Source organism: Stegodyphus dumicola, chromosome 2 (genome assembly GCF_044657685.1).
Source record: "Stegodyphus dumicola isolate Sdum_Otavi_A_Nest chromosome 2, ASM4465768v1".
NCBI classification, from domain to species: Eukaryota; Metazoa; Arthropoda; class Arachnida; order Araneae; family Eresidae; genus Stegodyphus; species Stegodyphus dumicola.
Genome location: NC_140769.1, coordinates 161654073 through 161680186, shown reverse-complemented (window position 1 = coordinate 161680186; position 26114 = coordinate 161654073). Strand labels below are relative to the sequence as shown.

The window sequence follows — 26114 nt, the reverse complement described above, 5'->3', positions numbered from 1 at the left end:
TGTACTGCCCGGGACGTGCAGTCCTTGGGAAGGGGGCAGTGTTACGAATTTGGTATTTAAAAAGCTAATATTAGCTCAATTATAAATTAATTGGTTTTATTTCTCGCGCAGTGCAGCGCGTGACGAATATTAAAAGAAAGCTAAGCCGGAAAATTAAAAATACAAGAGCGCGTGCTTTAAATAAATAAATATCTCTTTTTGATTTCGAGAAAGTACTGGAAAATTCTAGCGCGTGATTTTAAAATCTTATAAAAGGAGGAAAACATCTCAGTTTGTAGTAGTTGCTTAGTTTGTTGTTGTTTAGAAAACTGCTCTTGTTGATTGTAGCGAATTCGCGGATTAGCGTTCTTTAGCTGTTTTTAATTGCGTTCTATTGGACATTTGAGTAGTTAAAAGATAACTACTGTGAGATATTGTAATACTGCATGATAATTTGAGAAAATTTAAGCATTTTTGTTGTGATAATAATAAATTTTTTTTTGTTCATTTTTCATCGGACTTGTGCATTCATTTCATAACGAACCCGTACGCACGCAACAATATAGTAGTAGTAATGTAATATGGGCATGTGGCCATGTGGAAGCAAAAATTTTAAATTTGGAATTTGTTTTATTATCGATTTCCTATTTTGTAAAACTTTAACGAATTTTTGATTAACAAACTCAACCATTTAGAAGCGAGCAATGGCAACACTCTACGGGGGGGGGGACATTTTATCTTCAGCGCGCGAAACTGTGTATCGAAAATTCTAAAGATAGGCTCATTTTAAAGTTATTTTGCGACATTGCTGTTGAACTGAATTTTATGGTTTAAGTGCAAAGAACATGATATTTAATAAATAAAGGTAACACACAAAACGTTAAAAAAAAAGCCAGGACGTAATTTAAAATCTGAAACCTTTCAGATTTTTTTTTCTTTTGTATTTATAAAACACATTAAAAATAATCTAAATTAAATAATAAATGTATTTGAATTTTTCGAGTTTTGGTGAAGAGGGGCGAAGAAAGATCGTGTAGCAAAGCGAAAAGTATGTATAGAACAAAAAACGTTGAGAACCACTGGTTTATAAAATAGAGAACGGTGACGGTAGCGATAAAAGAATAATAGCCAAAAAGATGCTTTTCGTCAATGTAGTAAACTAAAAAGATGGATTTAAAGGTTAGCAATTTTTCAGTGTACAAACATATTTCAATAAGTATTAAATAAGTAATATATTAAATAAGTTGCAGAAAGTCCGGTAAAAAACTTGAAAAATATAAATATCTTCAAAGCTCGTTATATGCGATTTTTATACAGTTGGAAGTTTGAAATAACTGCATAAAATAACACTAATTACATTGTACATGAAATTCGACGGAAATGCAAAGCTCATTTGCTACATCCGGGAGTTCAATCACAAATTTCACAAAAGCTTAAGAAAATATTGAAATCCTAAGAGTTCAGATTACACTCTAATACCTTAAAAAAGAATTTGCGATTAAAAATGAATAAATTTAAGAAAAATATGTAATGAAAATGTTAAGAAAAGTAAAATAGCTTAGAAACTAATTAAATAATTTTCTATTAATTACGTTATGTATGGCATCGGAACATCTTTCTTCAGTTACAAAATTGCTGCAAATGTTAAGAAAAATTTTCAAACAATATATATTCTAAATTAAATACGTTTTAGTATTCATCAATTTGACCTAAATACAGAAAAATCTCTTAGCAGCAATCGGCGAATTTCCATTGCTGGCCGGTTATGAAAGACTTCGCATTGAAAAATTTATAGGGAACTTATGAGAAACTTATAGGAGACCTACGGCTACGAGAGACTGGAGACTTGCCGATTATAAGGGACTTCCCGTTGCTGCCGGTTATAGTTTAGAATCGGCACTAGTTACCGGCATAGGTTTGACAAGATAAAGCAGAGATTTCGATAATGATGTTATACGGTATTTTTCTCTTTCCTTTCCGCATGCCTTCGTGGTATAACTGAGAGCACACTTGATGCGCATTCGTGAGGCTCGGCGTTCGAGTCCCAGAGAGAGCACTGCATATTTTTCACGCTCCAGCATCAGTATAACCTAATGACTGTACAGTGGCGCCCGAACTAAAAGGTGGCGGACGATTTACACACTTTTACACCACCAGGGTTTGACAATTGGGTTCTCTCATTCTCAGTCGCCCTTTGGTGAACATATAGGGTATTTTCTCCCTTCTTTCCGGATGCCTTCGTGGTGTAATTGGTAGCACACGTGATATTCGGGAGGTCTGGGATAAGAATCCCGCCGAGGGCACTGCACATTTTTCGCGTTCCAACATCAATATAACTAAATGAGTCTACAATGCAGCAATGACGAATAGGATTAATGCACATTTGTCACATATACGAAATCACCATAGACACACGACCGACACTGCGTAGGGTAGACATCGGCATATCATAGACACGTCGTGGAATCGACACCGACATTCAATCAATTGTTTCATACTATAGACCAGCGCTCGTCAACCCTTAGAACTTCACGGACCACTACATATATAAATTTATAATTGACGGACCACTAATATGAATTTAAAAAAGGTAAATACATTTATACAATAATAATCAGCAAACTACACATATTTCATTCACATTGAAAAATTACATGAAACGTACAAAAATCTTACCGTCTTGTACAGAAGGCTTCACATTTCTGTATCACTGAAAAGGAACTTCACGAAAAGCAAGAACAAACCGGCAAACCCAAAGCAGTATCAATAAACTGACAGTATTATGCCGCCAGTTTTTAATTACTGTAAACATAATAATCATAGCTTACTCAGCAATGGCGCTATCGATCAACAGTTAGACAAAACGAAAGCGGAAACTTCTACTGATGGAATTATAAACAAGAATGCAGATGGTTCTCATAAAAATCCATGAAGATGCCTATTAACACAGAGAAAAACCGTATTACTAACGACTACAATAATGTTTGTAATTCGAAAGGAAAGAGAATTCCACTTCGCGCTATTATTATTAACAGCAACATATCTATGGATGCCAACTATCACTTTCAAATGTCGCTAGATACACCTGCAAAAGCAGCTGAAGAGTCGCTAAATTCAGAAGGAATTTCGCTAAAAGCAGTACCTAAAATTTTAAAAAAAGTATAATCCATATTCCATAATAGGTTTTGTTACTCGTCATTTTTTTAACTGAATCTTCATAAAGATATAAATAATGTCCTAATTTTTCTGCGGACCATCAAAATGTTTTCACGGACCACCGGTGACTGCTGCTATAGACAAGACTAGAATTACGGATGGTTAAGAACTAAAACAGTTAGAATTTGTAATAAAATAATCATTTTTAGGGCATAACACTACCGTATGTTCGCTTACACGACAAACTATTACGCTACCAGCGTATCAAGGACTCTAAAGAGAATACTATATCCTAAAGTATGCATTTATTTAATAAAACATCACTCAGGTATATAACATACAATTAATCTCCAATAAGCCTAACTAACTACAGAAACATATTTTTCAAATTCTATGAATTGCCCTGCTGCCACTCTCATGAAACCAAACTAACAACAATTATTAGTGGCCAAAAAGTAAAAGTAATAAGTATTGTAAAATTATAAGCATAATTTAAAGGAAAGTAAATGCAAAATACAAACTACATTGTTTTAAAATCCAACATCCTCCCACCTCCTTAAGTTGTGCGGAAACAACTTAACCTATTAGAAATATTAAAGGAAAACTTAAATGGAAAAACATAAAAGAACTGAATTAAAGTCCAAACATTTATAAAGTCTATAAGTCTAGTCTTTGACTTTCATCATATGAGTAATTTTTCAAACAAGAATTTACCGAACGAAAAGGAGCAATTTCTTTTTCCTGACTTTATATTTTGTCAGTTCACCCAAAGAAAACTCGACAATAATTCGCGAAGAATTTGCATTTAGATAATTAAAAATAAATCTTTTTATGCAAGTAATCAACCGTATCACTTTGTCATAGCTTGAAAAATAATAATTGTGCCAACTTGATCTGTAATGTAAGTGTTTTAGTAACTTGGAGAACAGATAGAAGAGTGGTCATCAGATTTTGTTTTTCTCTTTTCCTTAGCTATAGAATGCTCATCAATATTTTGTTCTGTAACAGGCCAGTTAGATGATGATGATTCTAATAACCAAGTGGATCCCTCCCACCATTTGATTGAAAACAGTTGTCTAGCGGAGCATCCTCGAGAAAGCAAATTAGCTGGATTCTGGATCCCAGGAAGATGTGAATGCGCATCTGTGACATCATCTATTATTCCCAATTCAGTCCATTGTTTCATCCAGACGTCATCATAGGTATCAAATAATTTTTCTGAATTCAGACTTTTTGTTAAGACTTCAAGTCTTCTTATCGCTATATCTTTGTTGGTGAGGAGAGGCAAATGATTATCTTTCCACGGTAAGGCAACTTCGTACCGCCCATCATCCTTGATTCTTAGTCTCTCTTGAAAATATTTCTTCGTGATAAATTCCTTTTCCTTTCGTGATTTTACTTCGACTGTATCCGATATTCCTAAGCTGTCTAAGGAAAATAGGTCAGGAATATAGGCATCTTTCGCAAACATTGTTACAACCGTCATCGCCGTATCTTCCCTTTCAGCATTTACTGATGTTTTACCGATCAATGTCCAGCCCAGGTAAGTTTCTATGGCTACAATACCACTAGAAAGTACTCTTTTTCTGTCGGTGAAAAGTCGACCAGTTACATCAGCACCAATTAAAAGATCAAAAGGCCCTGATGAATCTTCAGTGTCATAAAATTGTATATTCATAGATTGGAGCTCTTTAATCCATGGCCCATTTAAGGCAGAAGGTACAGCATCACAAATTGTATCTTGCTCATAAATATCAAAAGTACAAGTAAAATTATCGTCTAAACTCTTTAGCTTAATTTTGTAGACATTATGCACATTTTCAGGTGTTCGTTCTCCTCCAAAAAGGGTGTGGCTCAAAATCTGTTGTCTAGAAGGTATCAGGCCTAGAGTAGAAATTAAATCCTTCCTTAAGTACGATTTTTGCGATCCTGTGTCATATAAAGCTCGAACACAAAGTGTACAATTATTTCCAATTATTTTTACTTTCAGGGTTTGCAAAAGTACTTGTGGTGTGCTGCTAACGTTAGAAATATTTACAGAACTTTCTTCCTTGCTAGTTTCTTTTTCATTGCTGTTTAACATAGGTTTCTTAACATTTGTTTTATTTTTAAGCAATTCTAAACACATAATTACGCTGTGATTTTTATGGCAAATTGCACATTTAACAGAACTCCTGCATTTATTTGCACAGTGACCAGCCTTTAAACAGCGAAAGCAGTGCCCTTTATCTTTTAAGAGTTTTTGCTTCTCTGAAAATGGCATTTTTTGAGCCTTAAAACAATTAAATGAATCCTGTTTTCCGCAGCAAAACACGCACTTCTTAGCGGGAGAATCAGCGCTCAACAAACTTTCTGCCGTTGAACAGTTTTAATAGATTTAATCGCACAGATCACTTCGTTCTTCAAACCAAAACCAGCCATAGTTAAACTTATGCGTTCTTCGGATTCTACTTCTATTTCAAAAATTTTAATAAACTGTCCAGTCTACATTTTGGGTCTGGACCATGGTCAATATTTGCACTTCTTTGATGGGCTCTTAAAAAATCCTCAGGCAAGCAAGATTCAACTAAAGGATAAAGTAATGCAGCACTTTTATCTGTAATGACACCAAGGGTTTCCAGAGCCCGAATTTGTTGTTCCAAATATCATATAATGCACATAAGTTATTACAGGAATTACTAGAATTTGCATTTCTCAGGACCAATTTCAACAATTCTCTCACATAAACTTCCACTTGCAAGTCATTTCGACCAAAACGAGCCTTCAAACATTCTATGGCCTTGGGATAATTAGCAGATGTTGGAGGAAAACTTTCTATAACCTTCCTTGCACGCGAACCCTCAACAATCGCTTGTAAAAAATATTGAAATTTATCACTATCAGAAATCATAGTATCTTTCTCAATTTTTTTAAACTGACTCCAAAAAAATAACCCTTCCTTAATTTCACCATCAAATTTTCGTAATTCAAGCTTTGGAAGTTTAAATGTACGTTTACATACATTCTCATTAACAGATTCATTCAAAATTAAATTTGAAGTGCCTACATTTTGTAGATTCTGAAGAATATCTTTCACTTTAGTTTCGATTCTAACGGTCTTGTCACGATACTCTTCAATAACATCGAATTCTGTTTCAATTTCGTTTCCGGACAGTGTGCTAAGATAACGTACGTGCGTATCTTCCAAACGTTGAACTTTCGAAACAAAAACATTAAGCTCCGACTGTAATTCAGAAGAATTTATCTCACTTTTCTTTAAAATTTCTTCTAAAACATTAAAGGCTATTGTAAAAGCAGCTCTGTGAATCTTCTTTTCAAGTTTAATAGCTTCTTTAGCTTCCATTTTATACTTTAGAATTCCAAACTAACGTCTCTTATGTCCCGCCGAGGGTACCATTAAAATGTTCGCTTACGCGTCAAACTATTACGCTACCAGCGTATCAAGGACTCTAAAGAGACTACTATATTCTAAAGTATTCATTTATTTAATAAAATATCGCTCAGGTATATAACATACAATTAATCTCCAATAAGCCTAACTAACTACAGAAACATATTTTTCAAATTCTATGAATTGCCCTGCTGCCACTCTCATGAAACCAAACTAACAACAATTATTAGTGGCCAAAAAATAAAAGTAATAAGTATTGTAAAATTATAAGTATAACTTAAAGGAAAGTAAATACAAAATACAAACTACATTGTTTTGAAATCCAACACTGTAGGATCAAAACCGATTTTTGATCTGCCGCGTCGTGCAGAGAAGCTGTCGACTTTGTGCCGCATTCCCCAAATTTGCAGTAGACCGACCATCAAAATCTTTAATTTCATTTATCAAATTACAGAAATTTTAAGAACTACATAAATCAACGAATTACGTTTCTGGTTCTTATTGCAGCAGCAAAATAAAATTTCATGGAATGAAATCAAAATCAATCAAAAATTTTCATGGAGAAACGAAGTTAACCATTAACTCAACATGGTTTGTTTACTTATCTGTTTGAATAAAGTAAAGCACACGAGTGTTATCTATCAAGCGTTGTGTAATTTATCACGTAGGTTTCTACAGATTACAAAACAGCTTTCTTTAAATGATTTATCACATTTCTTTGCTATTTAAACTAACTGTTTCGTTTCCTGTATGAGCAGATGGTATTGTGTAATCAATCATTGCTGAAATGGCGCCCAAAGCTGTTCATTTTTATTTTCTGTTCTGATATTATCTCCATCGGTTCGACTGATTACAAAGTATCTATGCATGATTTTTTTAAAATAAAACTATGCAAATCTTGAATGAATAACCTTAAATTAAAATGTTTCTAAATAAAAAATGAAAGTTTTAAATTTGGGAAAAAGAAAGGTGAATGATTATTTTAATAACTAATGAGGGTTCTTGAAAGTACTAAATAAAATTTACAACTTAAAATTTTATTTAGCTCTGCTTTTGTCTTATATGATGGATATCTCCTCCGCATTTCAAAATATTTCTAGCAGGCTGCATCCAAACAAAATTTGTAAGTTCTATGCTACTCCTGAAATGCAAATGTATGAGAACATTTCAGTATGAAAGAAATTAATTCATTCTTTCTAAGCAACAAACCAATTTGTAAATAATTTTTAATTGCCAAACTAGGAAACAAAAACTTTTGACACTTCAGGTTAATACCTATGGCGTCATGATTTAAATTTAATGTAATATAACAACATTTTCTCAATATTAATAAAATAATTAAAGCGGCACTAATAAATCCTGTCAATTACACTAACATGAATAAAAAAGTTGTCAACAGCAGCTATTTATTTAAAATGCTGACATTAACGAACAATTTTCGACATACAGTGATGTGACATGCAATCGCGTGCTTTCTTCAACCGCAGAATATGACCTGATATAATAATAATATGTTTCATGTTTGAAATTGTTATTTTTATTTCATATTTTACAAACCATACAAATTTTTTGTTAACAAATTCTACATTTCGAAAGAGAGCAGTGGCAACACTTTTCGAAATAAAGCATTTTTATCTCCAAAGAGCAAGACTGTTGCCACTCGAAAAAATGAATGCGAAAATTAATGTTTTGAGAGTTTTTAATTAATATCTCGGTTGACTAAAGTCGTACGAAGATGGGAACAGTCGAAATGGCTTCTCACGAATTTTTGGAATCGGGAACAATGTTATTTTTATTCCATATTTCGTAAAACTTATACATTTTTTATCAACAATCTCTGCGATTTGAAAGTGAGTAATGGCAACACTTCTCGAAATGAAGCAGATTTTTATTTCCAGAGTTCGAGACAGTTGCCACTTGGAAAAATGAAGGAGAAAATTAACGTTTTTTAAGTTTTTAATTAATATCTCCGCTAATTAAAGTCGTACGAAGATGAGGATGGTCGAAATGGCTTCACATGAATTTTTGGAATCCGGGAGTACCTCTCTCGAAATTCAACTCCCCGCCGTTGTGGAGGAGATAATGTTAGAAACAATCGAATAAATAGACAGACGAGCACAGATTTTTAATAGTATAGATAATTTACTTAAGAATAAGTAAATTTGTTATTTATTTATTCATTTTTGCAAGAATAATCACTATTTTGTAATAATTCGTGATTTTATTAATGTAAGAATATTATTAAAGCTAGATATACTACTTTTGCAACAATAGACTTCCAAAATTTGAAGTAAATTAAATTCATTATGTAAAATCTGTAATCGCCATCATTATTTTTTCGCTTCTTTTAGACGACCTCTTCCAAAGGAGATAAAAACTGCCCAAAAAGTTACAGTCATCTTACAGAAAATTAGTAATATTTCGCTTCGCTTTAAAAAAGAAAAATTAATCACCGTTGCCACTTACTTCCTATTTAATAAAATATATTTAAAAACGAAAGATGCCTATAAATGATAAGGCTCTACTAAATAGAAGAAAAATAATCCAGCTTAATTTTAAATTTTTACAGCGTAAAAAGTAAAATTATGCAAAAAAAAGCAACCTTGTTCTGACACAGGGGATTTGGAGTAAAATTCTACAGACTTCGAAGACGATTAAATTACAGTTTCTGTGCTTCAGAAGCAAGAAAAGTTTACTCCTCAGTTTTTCTGAAGGAAAGGGACCTTTGTTGAATTGCCCTCGAAATAGATAAAGTTTTAGACTAGAAGAGAAAAACGCTAATGTGACAATCAAAATCGTAAAAACAACCTTGTATTTAGCGCAAGTATATTGTAACACTCAATCGATTTCGAGGGCAGCTAAAGGTCCCTCCTCATCAGAAGAAAGAAGTACCTGGAAGGAAGAAAATAAAGGGGAAGGAGTCTCAGAAACACGTGGTCTTTATCAGCACTGCACGTGGTTGTAACTGGATTTTTAATCAGAGTTGCACTGGCCGCCTACTTTTACTGAGCCAGGCTATCTGATCAAGCATAAAGGACAAGAAAAATTCGCGAAGTTAAAATTGGGAGCGAGGGGCAAATGCACCTTCACGCAAAAAGTTCATTTTGAAGTGAAAATGAACTCTTTGAAGTTCAGATTTTGAGCGTGAAGGTGCATTTGCCCCTCGCTCCCTATTTTTAACTTCGCGAATTTTTCTTGTCCTTTATGCTTGATCAGATAGCCTGGCTCAGTAAAAGTAGGCGGCCAGTGCAACTCTGATTAAAAATCCAGTTATAACCACGTGCAGTGCTGATAAAGACCACGTGTTTCTGAGACTCCTTCCCCTTTATTTTCTTCTTTCCAAGTATTTCTTTCTCCTGATGAGGAGGGACCTTTACCTGCCCTCGAAATCGATTGAGTGTTACAATATACTTACGCTAGATAAAGTTTTATTCAAAATCCATGCCAAACTAAAATTGGTTTTCTGCATAATTTTTAAGTAAATTTTAAATACTCCAAATGAATTTTAAACTTATTAGATGGTTTGTGTTTTATTCAAAATAATGTATCATAAAGAGAAATGTTTTAAGCATAATACATAATATATAGCAGTAGAAACTACTTTAATTATACTACTTTAATTACTACTTTAATTATATGATATTAATTATTTTTATGATATTTATTTGAGTTATGATATAAATAATAAAATAAATCCATTGCCATCTAAAGGAATTGAAATTTATTTTAAACTATAAATTGTTCTGAATGGATCATTTTGTTACACTCATAACCAATGTACTTCTATAATTTGGAAGATAAATAAAAAATCACATAACATGGAGATTGCAACATCCTGTTGGTACAAAATTTCCTCTACAGTGTGAAAACAAAAAGTAAATGATTAGTTTTTCCCACTTATATTTTTTTAATTCGCACAATTAATCTGGCAGCACTGATAAGTTACAACCGATGAATAGTATGATTTAGTTAAACATATGTATATATTACTGATAATAATGATGCCAAAATTTAAGATAAGAAATATCAGCATAGAATACGTCTCTAATTCAACATACCCAAAATCTATCGTTTTGATAAATAAAAGTTCTAATGAATTTTCCTTTCATTAGAATGAATTTTGTATTTCTTGTGGGATTCATTCAAAATCTATTTTATATTTGCCTGCAGTATATATCAGGTTATTCTCAAAATTTGTGAACTAATTTCAAATGTAAAATTCATTCAAATTTATTTAAAGTTCACTGCACTTGCATGCATGTCGATTAGTTAACAAAAGCTGATGATGATACAGCGTGTCGGTCAATTAACGACAACGGATGTTTCAAAAGTTTTAACTAAGAAGAAATCATTTCTGGAATTCTTTTGATAATTTGAACAATTTCTATGTTTTTAAATTAATGGTAGTCTCACTACACATATAGCATTCGAGTAAAATAATTTCAGGTTTAAAAACCCAAGTTAATGTTGTAAGATATTTTACTGAATTCCGTAAATTTTCGTGATAAAAATAAATTATAAAATGCAAAAATTAAAAAAATAAATAAAATAAAATAAAATCTGAAAGCTTTGAGATTTTATATTACGCTCAAAGAGGCCTTTTTTTTTTTTTAATGTTTTATGTGTTACTTTTATTTATTAAATATCATGGTCTTCGCACTTAAACCACATAAAATTCAATTCAGCACCAATATCAAAAAATATTTAAAAACAGTATATATTTAGAATTTCGAAACTCTCGTATTCGAAAAGACGCACAAATTTCGTCTCCTACGCTGGAGACAAAAATGTTTTTTTTTCCGTACAGTGTTGCCATTGCTCGCTTTGAAATCATGGAGTCTGTTAATAAAAAATTCTTTAAAGTTTTATAAAATGTGAAATAGATAATAAAACAAATTCTAAATTCGATCGTCCAGGTGTCCACGTTTGGGTGGACTGTTACGTTATTCAAAACTTGATGACTCTAGGTACCATCGTTTTAACACAGTACGAGAAATATACCTAAATCCATGCACATTCTCTTTTATTTAATTTCTTTTAAAATAATGCATGGTGATAATATTTGGTGGCAACAATTTTAAAAGTGATTCAGACTTTTACAGAGATGCAACGCAAAATCCCGTTTCGACAACCTTATTCCCAGTTTTCCCTTCTGAAATAAATGGAATAATTAATAATAATAGGAATAATTAATGAAATTAATTATACCTTGCCCCTGCCAATTTAGAAAGATCTTACCTTCCTCTGTTTTAAAATTAGGATTTCCGTAATGAGACTGCAATTTTCCGCCCAATTTTTTGTAGCTCTGCTAGACTGCTATCGTAATAATTTCATTTCCTAATGCAAACAGCAGTTTCTTAGCTTGTCGAAAAGGTGTTATTATTTCAGTTTCGAAAAAATATTCATAAGATAAATATTGTATTGGAATGCCGAATAGTTCAAGTTTGAAAACTGGCTATTTACCACGCCCCGTGATAGTTAAATTATTGTGTCTCGTACAACGGCAACACTGCCACGTTCGTGTTCATGATAAATGCCTGATAACAATACACAATATCACATAATAGCGGATAAACTTTCGAAATTCGGCTCACAGGCTTTTCAAGAAACTTTACCGTAAATCTCAAGCGAGTTTATGTCAGTCCAAGAGGAAATATTCTTATGGCCAGCTTCTGTTGTTGATAATATTCGAGAAAACGGGAAACATATATTAAGAGGATGGTGGTTTTTTATTTATTTATTATTATTATTATTATTATTATTATTATTATTATTATTATTATTATTATTTTGTATAACACATCAAGACGTAAAGGATGCCTAGGTACAATCAAAAGATGAAGCAGATGATATGGAAAAGAGTAACAACGACAGTGACATCGATCTGTGATAGCAATTACTAGTGTTGAGTATGCTTGCATAACTTTTAAACGTTCGATGAATGTGTCATGCCTCAAACAGAGGATAAATTATTCCGATATATTCGTAAACGAAGGAGTCATTTAAAGGCAGAAATAAACATTACTTCTACCTTTAACTGCAGAATGTTGCTACCATGGGTTGTCCAAAATGGTTGCGTACCAGTAATAAGTAAGATAAAGCGTATTCTTTTGAATCAGATCCGTTTAAAACCAATTCATCCTACCATTAAATCCATTAAAATTTGATTTCATCATTTTCCTAATCCGATGATTATAGATATTATAACATCTTACATACCACTTACATTTCCTGCAGAACCTTTTAAAAGAAGATGATAAGATAGGCTGCCAACAAAATAGCAAAAAAAGCGTAATTTTTGTTAAATAAAAACACGCGACAAAACGCTGCGTACGATTCTAATCCACAAATATTATCCTATTTCCCTCATTCGACACCGACAGAACTGCGCATAGAATGGGAACCGTTTCCTCGCGCAAGGACGAGAGCTGCGCCTCCGTCCTCTTCCGACAGAGGGCTCTGGAAGATGACGCGTGTCCCTGATATATACAACCGTTTTCTATCAAATATACAAGAAGAGCGCGTCGCGCAAGTTGTGTTGAGATACGAGGCGGTGCGTTATGGATGGACGTATGGCCAGAATGTGTACTCCTAACTGTCCACTGACAATTTCTGCAGATGGATTAACGGATGGCCATCCGACGCGTCCCTCGACTAGCCGCAAAGGGGTAAAATCCATCTATCAAACACGTTGCCAGTTTACTATTACAAATGTTTACGTGAATGGGTTAGTTACGTTACCGTTGAGAAGGTGGAAGAGGCACTCCATCCCTCACACTGTTGAAGATAGATTCCAAGTCGGACAGTTGCTCTCGTCTTCTGGATGTTGCTTCCTGTAAAGCCTGCAAGAGAAAATAATAGTAAGTTCACTAACAGCATTCCTCACAATCAGTCCTTGATCAGCCTCTAGGCATGGGCCCCATTTCAAAGACTTATCCTCATATAAAAGGGTTAATTGTAATTCTGCACCTTGGTACGAAAACGATCAGTGTGGGTTCTTCCACTATTGCTTTCTAAGTAACATCCATTCTCAAGAAGTAATGTGACAAAGTTCATTAAAGCTAAGTAACTGCATGCCTTTAAAAACAATTGTTTTTTAATCAAAAATAAAATATGTATACTTGCTACATATATGAATCAAAAGCTTGTCAAAATTACATTAATTTCTAACAGAAACTTCTAAAATGGACATCATTTTTTTTTTTTTTTTTCTTTCTACTAAGGAGCAGAATTACTGTTTTAGAAATGCATGTTATTTAAACAATTAAAAATTTAATTCAGAATCACAAATAAATAAATGATGTTTGATCCCACGGGTTTGAAAGTTTTAATTCAGTCTCACTGCATAAGTTTTGTGAGGTTTATGGAATTCACAACAAGAAAACATAATCTAAGTAAAAATTAACAATCTAAGTACTAAAAAATTGTTTGTGTCGGATGATTCTGACTTTTTTTAATTTATGAATTAAAACATTAATAATTTATTTAAAAGAAAATTTGAACAAACCCGAGTCGTCAGATGCCACTTTCATAGAAAAATAATTGTTGTGTCTGACAGAAAATTAAAGAAATATAAGCCGTCCAATCATATTTAATTATTATGTTGTTTGTTATTATGTTTCAATTTTAATTTAATTAATCAGAAAAAACAAGGTTTCATGTAATGGCAGCTTGCTTTACCATCTTTTCAACAAAGCATTTACTTAAAATTATCAATTAATTAATGCTTTGATTAAATATATTGAAATTAAAGCAAATTATAGCTCTTTTTATCAGAAAATAATAACTGCATGAAGTATGAAAAACAAGAAAAAAATTGTCGTACCTAACAATTAAAATTTTTGAATAATTGATTAAGTTTTAATTAAAAACGAATATGCAGAAAAAATTTCTTTTATAAAATATCAGTATGAATTGCTGTTTTCGTTTTTCTACTAAAGCTACTATATAAAAAACATTTTTGGAGTTAAAATAACATTCTTAACGTAAATAACATTCTTCGATATTCACGAGCGTTTTAAAATTTCCACAAGAAAATGCTAAACAATTTTTTTTTTTTTTTTTTTTTTTTTTTTTTTTTTTTTTTTAAGATTAGTCACATTCAATGTAATTTAAGAGTAAATAATTAGATACTCAACAAGAAAACAGACAAAAAATGGTGGCAACATATTTGTAAAAGAAAAATTAAATTATTATAAAATATGGTTTAAAGATCGTAAGAATTCTCTAAAGAGTTTCACGTAGATAATTGTAAATGACAGATATTTTGTAAATAAGAAATATGAGAGAAGTTCTTTCAGTCAGTATTTGCATATTATATATTGTACCAATATCTTCAGTTGCTATAAAACTTTGCAGCCCTTTACATGATCTATAAAATGTTTTCTCATATTTTTAAAACCTCTAACGCTCATTATAAGTAAATAGTTATAGAAATTATACAGTTCTATGGATTATAGTAAAAAAGAAAAAAAACATAGAAACCAAACCGTATTCATTTCTTGCAATTCAGTTGATTCAACATTTTCTTATATTATTAATTAATGTGTTAGGAATTGATTAATCATTATTAACTAATCAATAAATTTACCAAATAATCACTTCTAAGTACAAAATGCATTTGAATAAAGAATGCAGCAAGAAATTTAACTATGTCTACACATTCACTCTCTAAATTTAGTTTCACTTATAATTTTATTATTTGCAGTTAAAATTTTGCTATTTTTAAACGTTTGCTACATCCCTAGTTAATTAGAATAAAAAATATATGATTATTATGAGAAAAATAACTTCCACATAACTTCTCTTTTTGAAATATTCCAATTTTGGAACTCCCAAATCCAGCTGAAACAATTTTTTGAATGGACAAAATTACTTACATTGAATATCAATGTAAATCAATATTGGAGTCATTTACATTGAAGAACTCTAATTTCTAGATTACTATAAGCAATTACTAAAAACTTTTTCTGCATATTTAAATAAATTACATTTTAATTTCTGTGATTTCCGCGTCGATGAATTGAGAAGAAACAGAAATGCCCAAAAGGCATTTATTTACAATGAACAATAAATACTGTATTAGCTTTACGCTTAAATAAACTATTTAGAAAAAGCATTCCCACTTTATCACTAATTTAAATAAACAAATTATTAAATAAAATCTGAAAATATTTATTTATTAGCCCAAAGAGGCGTTAGCCGAAAAAGGCTCTTAGTCTCGAAACTTGATTTTGCGTTGAATCACTAAAAGCGCTGTGTCACTTTTCACATTGTTGCCACATTGTTGAAATTTATCGCCCAGTATTATATTTAAAGAAACTAAATAGTGAAAAATTTATATAAAGTGTGTATGTTTCTCACATTATGAAAAACAACAGTACCTAGGGTCATCATCTTTTGAATAACGTAGACCTCCACCCGAACAAGAGCATCTGGAAAGCCGAATTCGGAATTTGTTTTATTGTCTATTTCATATTTTGTAAAGCTTTAACGAATTTTTGATTAAAAAAACTCAACAATTTCAAAGGAAGCAGTGGCACCACTATAGGGAATAAATTATTCTTATGTCCAGCGTGCGAGACTATCTATCGGAAATTCTAAAAATATATTGTTTTTAAATATTTTTAGCCGGAAGTGGCTTTAGCCCAAATGCTCTGCAAACGTGTATGCGTTTCTCAATTGGGGGGAGGGGGAGGGGAAAGCCCGTTTCGGCAAAATATAAAATATAATAAAATCTGAAAGCTTTGAGATTTTTTATTTATTTTCTTTTTTAAATGCAGCAGGGGACAGTGGCACTTAAATGATTAATATGCCTGCTTCGTAATTGTCAATCACAAAACTGGTTGCCTAACCAAACTGAAATAAATTGGGAAATAAGTATAGTTAGAATAATAGAAACAGTCGTGTAATTAGAATGATTAGAATAGCAAGAACATTTAATTGGTGATAATGCAAGGACTGTTTAAAAATGAAAACTGTTTTGATTGTCGATTGTATAGTCAGCAATTGTTTAACTATAGTTGCAGCGCTTGAACTGTGTAATTAGATATTTAAATGGCGAAAAGAAAGATAATAAATACAAGTATAAAACATATTTTTTATCTACTCATTAACATATCTAGTATATATCTACTTTTTAGCATATATTATGGAACATATCTACTTATTAACATATACTATAGATTACTACTACTTATTAGCATACACTATATATCTACTGAAATAATGTATTCAGAGAATATACTCTCTGAATGCATTATTTTGCAGTAGTTTAATATTATTGCATGCATTTTATTGCATGATTCAGTACTTTATTTCCTCAAGAAAGGTATTTTAAAAAAATGTATACTCAAATGTTATTTATTTTCCAGTTTTTGAAATAATAGTAAAATGGCTAATCGACGTTGCATCTACCTTTAATCAATCATACCAATCAAATGAAATTACTGAAAATATTCAGTGGAGAATCGAACAAATCAAAGTCATTAACAAAGAATTATTAAAAAAAAAAACTTTCAAGAAAATACAGAACCAAATAGCTTGCACATAAATGCATAGGAAATATGCATATAAATATCACAAATAATGAAACAAAAGAAAATTTGAATAGAATAATTTATGAAAAATTAACAGGATTGGAACTTATTTTCCTCGTATAGTCTGTGGCCGATACTAGTCAATTGTAGAATATAAAAACATAATTTTTGAAAACCCTGTAAATGGGATTTTTATATATCTATATATTCCTTTAATTTATAAGAAATATATATATGGTCTGAAATTTAATATTTATTTCGACTCTATGATAATTTTTAAAGATTTTGCTGAATTTAAATTAATAATTTATTAACTTTTAAAAATTTCGTTTTAAACACGCATTTATATCCTTTTTATTGTTCTCTAAATATTATTTGATAAAAAATAAACATGCTTTTTGTATATTAAAATACAATAGAAAATTATTATTATTATTATTATTATTATGAAATTAAATAATATACTTTAGCAACTCGACGAAATAAATTTAATTAATTCCTTATTGATATTATTAATAACAACCATATTAATTAATAACGATGTTAATTAAAAATTAGAATACAGAAATTCATCTGTCTAATAACGTATCAAATATGTTTAAAAATCATAAAAAGCTAATAAAGATAGAAGAATGTAAAGCTCTTAAAAATATATATATAATTTTATTATCGGAAAAGTATTTATAAGAAGAGATTTCATTCTAAAAAAAAAGCCTTTAAATAATTGTAGGTAGGTGTAGGTGTATTTAATTACGGCAAAGCACACGAGGGCTATCTGCCTAAGGGGAGGGATGCCTTCGTGGAGGACTTTCTAAGGGAAACTGGCTCGTATATACGTTACACATGGGGAAAACCACGAAAACGCCCATGCAGCCAGCCCGTTCGCGGGATTCGAACCTCGGACCGAACTACCAGTCCTTTAAATAATTGAAATATGCACTTTGTGGAATACTATCCTGTAGAAAAGCTACATAATACATACTTAAAAATAAAAATAAAAACTAATAATTCAGATACTGCCCATTTGAAAATTGAAAAATAAATAATTAAGCTTTATTTTATTAAGGCAAAACACTCGAGGGCTCTCTGCATAAGGGGAGGAATGCTTTCGTGGGGGACTTTAGAAGAGAAAGTGGCGAGTATAGACATTACACATGAGTAAAGCCACGAAAACTTCCATGCAGCCAGCTCGTTCATCGGGATTCGAACCCCGTACCGAACTCCCAGCATTTAATGACTTTACCGCTGGGCTGCTGGTGGGTCAGTTAATAATTAAGATAATGCACATTTGAAAATTGAAAATTTAATACTTAAGATAAAGCACACTTGAAAATTGAAAAATTAGCAATTAAGAGAATGCACATTTGAAAATTTGAAAAATTAGTAATTAAGAGAATGCACACTTGAAAATTGAAAAATTAATAATTAAGATAATGCAAACTTGAAAATTGAAAAGTTATTAATTAAGATAATGCACATTTGAAAATTGAAAGTTTAATAATTAATATAATGCACACTTGAAAATTGAAAAATTAGTAATTAAGATAATACACACTTGAAAATAAAAATAATTAATAATTAAGATAATGCAAACTTGAAAACTAAAAAATTAATAATTAAGGTAATGCACACTTATAAAAAATTAAAATTAAAAGAAAAGTGTAGAAAGCAGACAATGTAATCTGCCCTAGAAAAACATGCAAAACTAACGAACGTCTAATTTAATGTATATTGCAAATGAGCAGCTCATGTATTATATAAAGTTTAACAATCACTATTTTTCTTTGATTCATTTTTCGAAAGAAAGGCAGTGATTTATGTTCATAATTTATCCAGTTTTCTCTAAATACTGTTGAAACATTGAAAATTAGCATTTAAAGCAGTTAAAAAATAAAAAAAAAAGAAGAAAAAAATTGAAAGCCTAAATCAGATTTTAAACGGTTGTTGCCCAAAAGGGCTTTTTTAAAGTTTTACATAATTTCTCAGCAGAGATTATCAACAGAGATAGCCCAGGCGGAATAGAAGAAACATTTTACAGGGTGCAATAAATATTCATTAAGACTAACATAGGAAACGTTATATATCTTCTGTACATTTGAAAAGTAAACAAATATGTAACGTAACTCGATAAGATATATCATGAATTTAATGCATTTTTACTTAAACCAAGCAGATTCAAAACTAGTTTGTTAATCAACAACAGACATTAAATTTAGAAGATAAAAATTTTAAATTTTGACGAATGGCAACAGACTCGAATAAAAAGTGACACAGACAGAGGTGACCGAGAGGACGACATTTAAAGTGAATCAAAGTAAAACTGTCTTTCGAGACTAACAGTCCTTTTGGACCATTAAATATTATCTTAGTTTATCTTATATTAATATTATCTTCATTTTTTTGCATATTATTAAAAAATCTAGTGTTATATTTTTATAGGAGATTTATTAATACATTAATAACTAGAACTACTAGATTCTTGCGATTTAAGCAGCAAAATAAGGAAAGAAATAAAAGTAAAAATGGGATGCCTCGTATCAAAATAAGTAAGTAAAACGATTAAAAAAAAAAAAAAAAAAACTGAAAGGTTTCAGATTTTAAATTACGTCCAAAGAGGCGCGGTTATTTATTTATTTTTTTTTAAATTTATTTATTTATTTATTTATTTTTTACATTTTGTGTATTACCTTTATTTATTATTAAATAGCACGTTCTTCGCACTTAAACCATAAAATTAATTTCAATAGACATATCGCAAAATAATTTTAAAATGAGCAAATCTGTCGAATTTCCGATACACAGTCTCACGCGCTGGAGATAAAAATTTTTTTTCTGTATAACGTTGCCACTGCTCGCTTTGAAATCCTTGAGTTTGTTAATCAAAAATTTCTTAAAGTTTTAGAAAATATGAAATCGGTTTCGAAATTTCAAATTTTGAATTTCAGATTACCATATTCGCAGGAGGATTACGTTATTCAAAATTGGATGGCTCTAGGTACCGCTGTTTTATCACAATGCGAGAAACGTACATACATTTATGCAAGTTCTTCATTATTTAATTTCTTTAAATATAATACAGGGCGATAATATTTGGTGGCAACCATTTGAAAAGTAAACTGACATTTATAGTGAATTAACGAAAACTGCCAAAACGAAATTAATAGTCCTTCTAGGCAAATTGCCCCTTTGGACTAAAAAATCTGAAAGCTTTGTGATTTTATATTACGCCCAAAGGGGCGTTTTTTAACGTTCTATGTGTTACTTTTATTTATTATATATCATGTTCTCCGCACTTAAAACATAAAATTCAATTCAACAGCAATATCACAAAATATTTAAAAGAGCGTATCTTTAGAATTTCCGAAACACAGTCTCGCCCCCTGGAGATAAAACGGATATTTTTTCCTTTCTTTTCGTACAGTGTTGCCATTGCTCGTGTTGAGATCTTTGAATCTGTTAATCAAAAATGTTGTAATATTTGGCGAAATATTAAATATATTATAAAACAAATTCCAAATTTGGTCTTCCAGATGCCCATTTTCGAATGGAGGGCTACGTTATTCAAAATTGGATGCCTCTAGGTACCGTTCTTTTTTCACAATGCGAGAAATATACACACATTCATGCGGATTCTTCATTAATCAGTTTATTTAAATATAATGCAGGACTTTAAAATCGGGTGACAACAATTGAAAGTAAAACGCCGTTTCATGGTGGACGACGCAAAATGCCAAAACGAAATTAATAGCCCTTTTATACAAACTGCCCCTTTGCTTTCATCGAATTGTTAAAATATTTGAATGCCAAAAGATCAGATAATTAATTTGCAAAAAATTATAAAATATTCTATTCATAAACTTCATAGATATATAATTCTCACTTTCGATGCATATATTTTGGACAAGATCGAGGAAATAAAGGTGTATCGCCCTATATCAAATGTAAATTTAGGCAAAAAAATGAACTTTGAATTGATTTTACTGCATCGAAAAGAATTATAATTAAATTTTCAATGAAAATTAATTCCTACCCTAAATTACTTTTGCCTAATTTTACATTAAAATAAAGGTTTACTTCGAAAAAAAGTAATGGGGATTTACTGCTAGAGTTTTCTATAAAATAAACACTCATCTAAGGCTGATTTTAAGTATGTTGCATTTAAATAAAAGTTTGATTGGAAAAAGTAAATGAAATTTGTCATTATTCCAATTTAAAGGCAAGATTTCTCTCATTATGTTAAAAATGAATAATAAAAATTATAATTAAAAATTAATTAATGCACTGAGAAGCTAATTCACATTGAATTTCTTCACGATTTTATCATCTAAGTAAGCTGTTAACTCTTAGTTAAATAAATTGCTAAGTACTAATACTGACTATACAGTACACTAGTTTCAACTTTTTAAGACGGTAGAGGTTCAGTAATTGTTTTAATTTAATTAGCTCAGTATAATCAAGGTTACCTGATCATGAAAAAGGAAAAAAAAAAAACTATTATAAGACTATCAGAAACTATTATTAGAACTATTATAACTATCAGAAAATCTATTATAAGAATTGCGTGGAAAAAATACCAGAAACGGTTTGGCTAGTTTTTTAAATTGTAAAATTACTCCACTTTCAAACATTTATTTTAAAATTTTTCTCTCAAATTAAATAACAAATGAGTATTTAGAATGACGTGTAACTTTGGGTCTCGAGAAGTTTTAAATTAACAGCCGTGTGATGTAACTTCTTTTTCAGTTACTGCTAACGCCCAGTGACATAACGTTTATTACCCTAGACATTTTAAAATGTGGACAAATGTAAAAATATGTGGTCATTATGACGTAACCACAAAAAGGTTGTTCGTACATTTCTTAGACGATTTTCATTGTATATTCAGAAATATTTTACCTAAAACTTGTGTGTCTTAAACACTCTGTTTCGTAACCCTTATTCTTCCCTACCTTTCTACACCCGTAGTATCGGAAGAGGTGCTTTATCGCATTCCTCTTGAACAGCTTTCCAAAGTCCAGGAAGGGTTGTTGTCGACGTTTGGTCAGTCTCTTTTTTAAAAGTTCAGAGTGGCAAAAATCCATTCGTGATACATCAAAAGATTTAGCAGCGATATGAGTGAAGGCTATAGCCTTAATACCTATTTTTTGTTCTATTTTTTACAGGAAATTAACGATTGGATTTTGACGTGAAGCTGCTTGCTTTGTCTTGATGCATTTCTATTCGTTGATGGCACTGTGGGTAAAGAGCAGGCATTTCATATTTGAAAATTGGGTATAAAATATGATCCTGATAACATGTCGAGTTGAGCTTAATATATTCCTCCATTACCTTATTTTAAGAAGATTTTTTAATTTATTTTTAATTTGCCGTTATATGAAGAACCAGCAACAATCATAAATCCCTTTCAAGAACTTACTTTAGATTCTTTGAAACATGGTTTAAGAGTTTTTTTTCCTCTTTGATGATAACAAATGAACCTTTTTTTAATTCCAGTCACTTAAATACACCCAAGGTTTATCTATTGCAGTAATATTTCTCCATTTTTGTCCAAATGTATGTTTCTCATAAAGAATTCTGCAGCGCGTTCTGCGTTCGGCGCTATGTCCTGGAAAAAGACGATGCATATTTTGTTTTTTCGCCTTTTTATAATTCAGATCCGCATTAACGACTTTGTTAATAACTGACAGAGCATTGTAAGGCGTTTGCAACTGTCCTTTGACTTGACAGATTTTCTTTTTACTATTAAAAATCTCATATCTGCAGCATTCGAAACATTCCTTTTTTCCTTGGATAAGTATTTTTAATAATTTTTCCTTACGAAGCCAAACTTTGAAATTTTTTAACTTTCTTGTTGACAATATTACCTATCGTAGCTTCAGCTATCGAAAAATTATGGCTTTCAGAGAGTTTTTTAATCGCTAAATACGAATCATTTTCTTCGGAAAGAGCATAAACATAGCTTCCATCCACTACTTTTTTTAAAAGCGCCGTTTTGCATGAAAACAAAATTGTCAAGTAAAGAATTATTCATATTTTCAAAAATATAGTCGCAGTTTAAAAAAAGAATTTCCAAGCAGACGATTTTTTTATAGCAAGGCAAAAACGTCTGAGAAATGGGCGAACAGCGTCTTTATATCCTGTATGTTCAGATCTTAATAATTGTGTTTAATTTTCAAGTAATTTTGCACTAGTTTTGATTCGGAGACAAAAATAGTTAAATAAATAAAATTAAGTAACGTTTTATTTGAAAGAAAGTGAGAGTAGTGTATTCAGCTACCAGGAATAAAATTATATAAACTCAATAGGAAAAGTTAAAAATAATAAGTAAATTTACTTTTTCATAATGTAAAACATGATAAAAAATTTTTACTGAGTTCGGTATTTATGCGAAGATAAAAATCCCAACCATTGTTAAAAAAAAGATTTGTTTAAAAAAAAAAACTGAAAGGTTTCAGATTTTAAATTACGTCCCAAGAGGCTTTTTTTTTTTTTTTTTTTTTTTTTTTACGTTTTGTGTGTTACCTTTATTTATTAAATATCATGTTTTACTTACTCAAACTATAAAATTCAGTTCAACAGCAATATCGCAAATTAGTTTTCAAATGAGCATATTTTTAGAATTTCCAATACAGAGTCTCGTGCGGTGGAGATATTTTTTTTTTTTTTTCCCCGTACAGTGTTGCCATTGCTCGCTTTGATATCGTTTAGTTTTTTAATCAAAAATTCGTTGAAGTGTTACAAAATATGAAATCGATAATAAAACAAATTTCAAATTCAAATTAGGGCTTCCACATGCCCATATTCTATGGAAGATAACGTTATTCAAATTTTGATGTCTCTAGGTACCGTTGTACAATGAAAGAGAAAGAAAAATAGGTTACCATAAATTAAGAATTTCACCAAGTGCTTGGCGCAAACTGATAAAATTGTGTCAAGACAAATTTTCAAATTTGTCAGTAACTTCCTCACCATATTTCGCAAAATTTTATATTTAGGGATAATTTGAACCGTAGAATCGAAATATGGGAAAATATTTTCGAAAAAGTCTGCTTTTGTGTCATTTTAACATATACGCTATAACTTCAGTTCACAAATTCAGTTCATACCTAAAGGCAGTTTGTCATCGGAAATGAGAATAACCTGAAACTATTAAACACCAAGAATATAAATTTTAAACAGCAAAAGTACTTCAGTTTTCTATAATTTAAATAATGAACTCAGATAAATTTTATGAAACTGAAATCAAGACTCAGTGAATTCCTAATTGTAGAATACAGTACATTTTTTATTAAAATAAATAGATGAAATTAAATTTAAGTTTTAACGCATCTGCTAAGAAAAGTTCCGAATAAACTCCTGAAACGAAGATGTGAACGTGTAAAGAATATTCAGTGAAAAATATTTAATTAATGATACTGTTAAAATAAGTAACAACTTCTTAAAATCTTTTCATACAGAATATAAAAAAGTTAGGCGAAATTAAGTTGAAATTGTTACAAAAATTCTTACGATACAAAAGCAATTCCAAAAGAATAACAAAATTTGAAATGTGTTACAAAAAATGCACCGCTTTTCATTCATTTATGAAATAGGCAAATAGGAATTTTTTTAATTATTAATGTTAATTTAATTAATATTGCTATTAAATTTCAATTTTATTAACATTTAAAATTACAGTAAAACTTCCCTTAGACCGAAGTTCTTTTGGTCGAAATTGTATTGAAAAATAACGCTGAAGCGTTCAATCGGAAACACAAGTCATCTCCCGCCTTTCTGAACTAACTTTTCCCACCGTTCCACTGATGTTTTAGATGTTAACAACTGATTTCAGTACATTGCATGCAGAAATAGCAAATTCTGAAATAAATCTTTGCTCAGGAAATTACTTCAAATATCTGTATTCACTGACTGAATCCCGTTAATTAAAACTGATGTTAAATGAAGAGAATTACCTAGACGTTTCGTAAGCACCAAACAGGAAGTATCAGAGATTCCAATACATTCTAAAAACGATTTTTTTTTTTTTTTTTTTTTTTTGTTAGTTATACCAAGTGAAGTATTTCCATTAGATGAGGAAATTTTCCAGTAGACAACCATTCAATATCGACGGTATCCCATGCAATATCGACAGTATCACAACATTTTGAAAGCATTTTCTTGATAAATAACACCAGGATAATTCGCTCTCGACAAAACCTTGGAAAATGTGAATATCTCAAAAAACATGCATTTTTCTAGAATGTATAAAAATAAATGCATAGCTTGATTCGTGGTAAACACATCGGTATGGCAAAAAATGTTGAAAAATTCCCCAACAGTTGCCAGGCAGAGTCTTTCTCGGTATTTGCATATATTCTTGCAAAATGCCCTCGCTGATAGTAGCAATTTTCGTACCGAATATTCTGCCCACCAGAAAAAGTTAGCTGCCGTTACATAAACAGATCCTGAGGGTCAAAAGTTCTTCGAAATTAGTGTCTTAAAAAAAAAAAAACAATTGGATGCTTTCAAGAGAATTATATATTTAGCGCTATGCTTTTGGAAAGCGGCTATTTTGCAATTTGTGACCATCAAGTTGATTCATAAATTCAATGAAAATCTACTAGCAGAAGGCAGCGTTCAAACTGCCTGAGGGAGATGTATTAATTATGCGATGTCTGGACAATTAATATCTTACTGTAAGGTACTTTTTTATTCTTTTATCAAAAGTATTGAGCTATACTGATCACATATTTATTTACGGTAATCATATGTATATAGCAATACAGACATGCAGATGTTTTGTAATATATATAAATGTTTATTTAACATTTTTAGATTCCTTTATTTATACCTATCATATCCGAAAATAATTATCATTGATTACTCTCTCCTCCCCAAAAAAGGTTATCCGAAATGGCTGTGCGCCAACGCCAGTTCGGATAAACTTGTAGGGGGTGATCCTCCAGCTGCATGGCATTTGGTTAGTTTCGAGCCTCCAAAGAGCTGATAAATCAACAAAATCTCTGAGTTTATCGAATAAAATAACTTATCAATCTGTGTAAACAGTATAA

General features: G+C 30.8%; 1 protein-coding gene across 3 annotated transcripts in view; it reads right to left on the bottom strand.

The window, feature by feature from the left end:
* MESR6 (misexpression suppressor of ras 6) overlaps positions 1 to 26114 on the bottom strand; it is a 692054-nt gene that overhangs the window by 148039 nt on the left and 517901 nt on the right. For all 3 annotated transcript variants that reach the window (XM_085811391.1, XM_085811389.1, XM_085811390.1), the window contains one exon: positions 13268 to 13368. In XM_085811391.1, coding sequence (XP_085667517.1) covers positions 13268 to 13368 — 101 coding nt within the window. The remainder of the gene's footprint in view (positions 1 to 13267; positions 13369 to 26114) is intronic.